General features: G+C 43.7%; 1 protein-coding gene across 1 annotated transcript; it reads left to right on the top strand.

The window, feature by feature from the left end:
- The first annotated feature begins 2,318 nt into the window (after positions 1-2,318).
- On the top strand, positions 2,319-4,881 carry LOC134736427 (uncharacterized). The gene has a single exon (XM_063637790.1). It carries the CDS (start codon positions 3,541-3,543, stop codon positions 3,946-3,948), a length of 408 nt encoding a protein of 135 aa, XP_063493860.1. The 5' UTR covers positions 2,319-3,540; the 3' UTR covers positions 3,949-4,881.
- The last annotated feature ends 1,925 nt before the right edge of the window (positions 4,882-6,806 follow it).

The following is a 6,806-nucleotide window of genomic DNA, read 5'->3' as shown; positions in this document are numbered from 1 at the left end:
GAAACCCCAAAACCACAACTATATGGCTAGAAACCCTAAAAGGAAAAAAAAGGGCAGGGGAGCCCTCCTGAAAGAACAAGATGGGGCCGTAGCAGAGGACAGTTTCAGTCCACTGACACCTGAATTGTGGGCTGATTGTGCCGCATCACTCTGCAACTTATGGTTCCACTTGAACAAAAACCTAATCCCCAGGGTTACAGGGAAAGACACCTGCGGTGCCCCTGAGACACAGAGAAGGGAGAAATCCAAACCTGACTTGAGCCCAGGGTTCTTAAACCACACAATCGACTCTGAAGAAGGACCTTAACTCTGAAGATACCAATTTTGGGTTGTTTGAAAGAAAAAAATGTATAAACATAAGTGGGTAAAGAGAACAACCTTTCCTAAGTATATCCAGTGACAAAAATAATAGAGGAAAGGGAATAAAGAAAGAAGGAAGGAAGGACGGAAGGAAGGAAGGAAAGAAAGAAAGAGGGAAGGATGGAGGGAGGGAGGGCAGAAGGAAGGAAGGAAGGAGAGAGAAAGAGAACAACAAAACAGGAGAAAGGGAGGAAAGAAAGAATAAACCCAAACATGCACAAAATCAAAATTCATATTAAAACAGAGGTCTTATCATCTGACTTAATTGGAAATTCACTATTTACTAAAATAATTTATATCACCACAAGATAAAAAGGTACTGATTGGTGTTTGCACCTCTGCAGCATATATTCTGAACTAACCTTAACATCTGCTGAAATGTACCAATTGGCATCCCTTCACAGACTTAATCAATAGCAGGAATCAGACTTTGTTATACCCGGGATCCACTAAATTTAAACATCACACCCCCTATAATCCTAGCAGAGTAACTGCATATAGAATAGAGGACACATAGTTATGCCTCACCTTTGTTACCTTGCCTAAATTTCCCATAGTCATAGAAACCTCTGTCCATAGTGGACCTGGATGCTCTGGCCTAATGAGCAATAAATTGAAATTAAACCATTTGCACTTACACATTGACCTCATAAAATGTGATCTTATGGAACTCCTCTTCTGTTTATTGTTTTAAATTTTTATTTATTTTTAAATTTTTTCTTTTTAGAAATGGTGTCTTGCTCCATCACCCAGGCCTAAGTGAATTGGCATAATCATAGCTCACTGATGCCTCAAACTCCCAGGCTCAAGCAGTCCTTCCATCTCAACATCCCAAGTAGCTAATATTGCAGCCATGTGCCACCACACTTAGCTAATTTAAAAAAATATATATATAGAGATGGGGTCTTGTTATGTTTCCCAGGTTGGTCTCTAATTCCTAGCCTCAAGCAATCTTCCCGCCTCAACCTCCCAAAGTGCTGGGATTACAGGCATGAGCCACCATGCTTGCCCTCCCCTTCCTGTTAAATTAGCAAATATTGCCCAACATAAATTACAACATGACTTCAAAGGATCCAAACTTATCCTATAAGACCTAATTACTTAGTGAAGAGGTGATTATCCTCACTGCTTCAACATTTAGCAGTGCAATTTGGCCTGTTCTTAAACCTGGAAATAATAAATGGTGTTTCACAGTGAATTGCAGCAACCTTAGTGCTGTCCTCCCGCCCATTAAGGCCCCATACCCAATCCCTAACAGTATTGAAATTACTGACACCATCTATGATGGTTAATTTTATTTGTCAACTTGGGTTGCCCAGGTATTTGGTTAAACATGATTCCGGATGTGTCCGTGAGGGTGTTTCTTGATGAGATTAACATTTGAAAAGGTAGATTAAATAAAGCAGTTGCCCTCCTTGATGTGAGTGGGCTTCATCCAATCCACTGAAACCCAAATAGAACACAAAGGTGGAGGAAGAGAGAATTCACTCCGTCTGATGATCTTTGAGCTGAGACATAGATCTTTTCATGCCTTTGAAGTCTGACTTGGACTGTAATGGAAGACATCATCTCTCCTGGTTCTCAGGACTTTAGACGTGGACTGGAACTCCACTGTTGGCAATCCTGGGTCTCTAGCTTGCTGACCGCACATCCTGGAACTTCTCAGCCTCCATAGCCACTATATTAGCCATGGTTCTCCAGAGGGACAGAACTAATAGGATAGATGTATATATGAAGGGGAGTTTATTAGGAGTATTGACTCATGATCACAAGGTGAAGTCCCACAATAGGCCATCTGCAATCTGAGGAGCCAGGAAGCCAGTCCAAATCCTCAAAACCTCAAAAGTAGGGAAGCTGATACTGCAGTCTTCAGTCTTTGGCCAAAGGCTTGAGAGCCCCTGGCAAATCACTGGTGTAGGTCCAAGAGCCCAAAAGCTGAAGAACTTGGAGTCTTATGTTGGAGGGCAGGAAGCATCCAGCATGGGAGAAAGATGGAGGCCAGAAGACTCAGCAAGTCTGCTGTTTCCATGCCTGCTTTTTATGCTGGCAGCTGATTAGATGGTGCCCACCCAGATTAAGGGTGAGTCTGCCTCTCCCAGTCCACTAACTCAAATATTAATCTCCTTTGACAACACCCTCACAGACACATGCAAGAACAATATTTTGCATCCTTCAGCCCAATCAAGTTGACACTCAGTATTCACCATCACAACCACATGAGCCAATTTCTTACAATAAACATATATATTCATGCAACTGGTAAATATTTTGTTGTTATAGATTTGGCTAACATGTTCTTTTTGTGCCTATTTTAACAGTCTCAGTCACAGCCTGCCTTCATCTCTGAAGGGACTAGGCAACCCATGGAGTGCCTTGGCAGCCTTGTCATTGCACTCAATCTTCACAGACAAGATCTCACTGCAACCACCTTTCTACAGGAGCACAGGTGTGACATTATACTGATTACATCATTCTTAGAGAAAATTAATTTTACACACTAAGGACACACAGATACAAAGAGCCTTAGACAAAGGGAATGGACCTTTCCCCAACACAGTAGTGCAAGGCTCTGCCACTTGGGCTAAATTCCTGAAAATTCTTTGGTAAACTGAGGGCTGATATATCCCTGACACTTTCAAGAATTAGTTATTGACCCTTTCAGTATCCACAATGCTAATACAAGTCCAATATTCTTTATTTATTTATGTATTTTTTGAGACACAGTCTTGCTCTGTCACCCGGGCAGGAATACAGTGGCTCAATCTCAGCTTACTGCAGCCTTGACCTCCTGAGCTCAAGCAATCCTCCCACCTCAGCCTCCCACGTAGCTGGGACTACAGATGTGTGCTAACACACCCAGCTAATTTTATTTATTGTAGAGACGAGGTCTTGCTACATTGCCCAGGCTGGTCTCAAACTCCTTAGCTCAACCAATCCTCTTGCCTTAGCTTCCCAAAGTGCTAGGATTACAGATGTGAGCCACTGGGCCCAGCCCTTTAATTCTTTATTTGGGGTACAGGTGACAACATATTTCTCATTTACAAATTTTACTTAATCTCACTGATGCTGTCACTTGAAAGCTGACCCACCTTGAATGAAGCCTCCTCCAACAAGTCTGGAATCTGTCCGAATTTAAATTAACCGATGCTCCTATGAATTCCATCAGAGATCGCACTGTAGATGCGTGAGCAACCTCTTCCCATACCTCCTGAAGTATCTGGGTTGCGTATGGTGGCCATAAGTTGTCCACGGGCTTCTGATGTAAAAAACAAACCTGCAACTTTTGACCCTGTGCTGTACAGCATCAGGGCAGTGATTGCTGACCACATACTGGACCCTCTGGAAACAGAGGGCTCTGCATCCATGTCCATGAGCCTTCATGCCCATCTGGCCATCAGGCCTTGGGAAGCAGCACCCCACAGCCTTGGCACAGCTGCAGAGACCTCCTTGCCTCAGGATGGAGTCAAATCTGTACCCCCAGCAATTCTCTTCTGCAGGAAGCACTGGCCTCCTTCATCCTCAGACTGTGGTGCTGGTACTGGCCTCCTTCATCCTCAGGCTGTGGTGCTGGAAGTCACCCCTCTCTGAGGCCCCCTGGGATCGACTGAGTGACCAGCAGTGAAGTTCGTCCGCCTTCTGAATGGATGCCATCATCGGACGTGATGGAGCTCAGTGGGATGCTGCTGCCTTCCCTCCCTTAGCTAGGATGTCCCTGATAAAGGATGACACCCAAGCCTCAGCACAACCGGCCAAACTTGAGGTGGTCATCTCAGCACTGATGCTGGGCCAACAATTATCCCCATTTGTACATTTTTACAAACTTTTTGGCAATTTCCAAGAATCGTCCACCTCTCCTCCCCGTTGAATTAAAGAAACTTCTTGTCTCATGGATACTCAGAATACCAATCAAGGTAACAGATGACTTTATTTTAACTAAGGACACAGTATGAATCTCACAGGGACACTCCTTATCCCCTGCAGAGTTCCAGACACTACTGATGGTGACCAAGGCAACATTTAGTCAGAAAACACAGTGCTAGGCTTGTGAAGAAGGTGTCCAGTAGAGCTTCCACTGCCCCTATAGGCTGCAGGCAGCTGCTTTAGTTGAGAGATAGACTGGGCTCCTCAAAGAATTCCTATTTAAGTTATGAAGCAGCAAGTGGATGCCCTGCTGGGTTCCACTGTTGCCACAGCCTTTGATTACTCTAAGTTCATGCTCCTTAGGAAAGTGCACTTTTTACACCAATGCTACACAGTTCCCTCAGTTGCCTTTACTGGACATCAAGGAGTTCACATTTTTGACAACCATTCAGTCTTGGACTGTCCAAGGGGTGGAGGTAGCTCCATATAGGAAGCTGCCTGCTGCATGTGGATCAGTAATATCAGACTTGCCCAACAACTCACTGGAGACATGAAAACCAATGCATGGGGAATGCATGACGTCACCCAAATATTTACGAACACACTTGTGCTGCCAGAGACCCCAGATCTTTATACCAATGCATGGGGAGTGCGTGACATCACCCAAATATTTACGAACACGCTTGTGCTGCCAGAGATCCCAGATCTCTAAACCAATGCATGGGGAGTGCATGACATCACCCAAATATTCACCAACACACTTGTGCTGCCAGAGACCCCAGATCTCTAAACCAATGCATGGGGAAGGCATGACGTCACCCAGGTATTTACAAACACACTTGTGCTGCCAGAACCAATGCATGGGGAATGCATGATGTCACCCAAATATTTATGAACACGCTTGTGCTGCCAGAGGCCTCCTACCTTGCCTCCTGCTAAACAAACGGGGGCAGTAGCTTCGCATCGGCTTCCACGTTTCATTACTCATAACTGTGGCCTTCCTAATCTTTCATGCCCCAAGCACTTATTACAGTGTCTCAACAGCCTTCTCTCAGCCTCTTAAAGTATTAGTCATCATTAAAATAAATACCTGATGTTAAAGCATCAATTTGTATTGTGACACCTAAAATTCATGCTGCACCCCACCAAGTCCTCAGCCTAATGGCTTTCACACCCTGCCCAACTGCAAAACTCTTCAAATAAGTCAAGCACTTTCCCCCAAGGGACCAGGGGCCACCCACCCTCTGATGACTCCCAAGCCTGCCTCCCCACCCTCTGCTTGTTCATTCTGTTCCTGAGTGCAACCCCCACATACACCTGGAGAGATGCAGCATCATCCTGCCCAGGAATGAGTATGAGTAACTAATCAATTACTGTCAGTTTCATCGTCTCAGTGTTTGTTGTGTCTGCAGCCATCCCCAGAACTACAGGGCAAGACCAGCTTCTTTGCCAATGGGGTGAACAGGAAGGAACCCAACTAGAAATTGCCTTTGTAAAAAAATCCCTTCCCACCCTCTTAATTACATAATGCATGCATTTTTATAGCTCTTTTGCTCATTCCATTATCTGAGGTCAGCCACTGATATTTAACCCATCCTTAACCTTGGAGGAGGGCAGAGGAACACTGGTCATATTGATTTCCCTAGTGGCGACATGGTTTCTTCCTGTGCCACTCAAGTTCTCTCCTTCTTTAATTTGATGCTCAGTAGGTTGTATTTCACTCATCTTTGCAGACTGTTAGGAAGATGAGAATCAATCTTCATTTTTGATGTTGCCATAGAGAAGACTCTATGGTAATGTTTATTTGCACAATTAACTTTCTCTTCCCCCAGAAATTGCAAACTCTTATGTGAAGAGACAACTTTCTGGAGTCTGCAAACATAGTTTATCCTCCCTCTTTTGAGGGCAAATTTCTTATATTCCCACAACAATAATATACTTACATATAATTGTGGCATGTCATATTTATTGGCCACTATAAGGAGAAAATTCTTCAATTTTAAATCCAGGTTAATTGTGAAACTTTGGGTAGTCACAGAAAAAAATCTTTGTGTACACATTTATAGACCTCTTATTAGGATTAAGCAAGGTATGAATAATATTTATTGTGCATTTAGCCTATGGCAGAAGCTTCCTGTGTATTATTTTATTTCATACTTAAAACAATATTCTATGTAAAATGCTATAATTTCCCCTTGCCTCCAATTTAGACATGATAAAACTGAGCCTAGTAAAGTTAAGTATCATGCCCCAAAGTTCTCTGCTTAGTAAGAAGTAGAGGCAAGCCCAAACCTAAGTCATCTGATTTCAGAGCCCATACAGTTAAATGCTCTAAATGCAGCTTCCCATGATGATGGTGACTATGAGCGCCTGTCACATAGGATGTAGGACAGTGCTTCCCCGTAACATGCACAAGATTCCCATGATGATGGTGATTATGAGAACCTGTCACATATGATGTAGGACCCCAGTGCTTCCCTGTAACATGCACAAGATTCACCCAGGGATCTCCTTAAAATGCAAAACCATAGACCACACTTTGACTAGATTGGATAAGGGGTCAGAGCATCGAAATGAGTGTGTAG

Source organism: Symphalangus syndactylus, chromosome 4, assembly GCF_028878055.3.
Source record: "Symphalangus syndactylus isolate Jambi chromosome 4, NHGRI_mSymSyn1-v2.1_pri, whole genome shotgun sequence".
Classification (NCBI taxonomy): Eukaryota; Metazoa; Chordata; class Mammalia; order Primates; family Hylobatidae; genus Symphalangus; species Symphalangus syndactylus.
The sequence above is the reverse complement of the archived record's forward strand: the minus strand, read 5'-3'. Positions and strand labels throughout refer to the sequence as shown.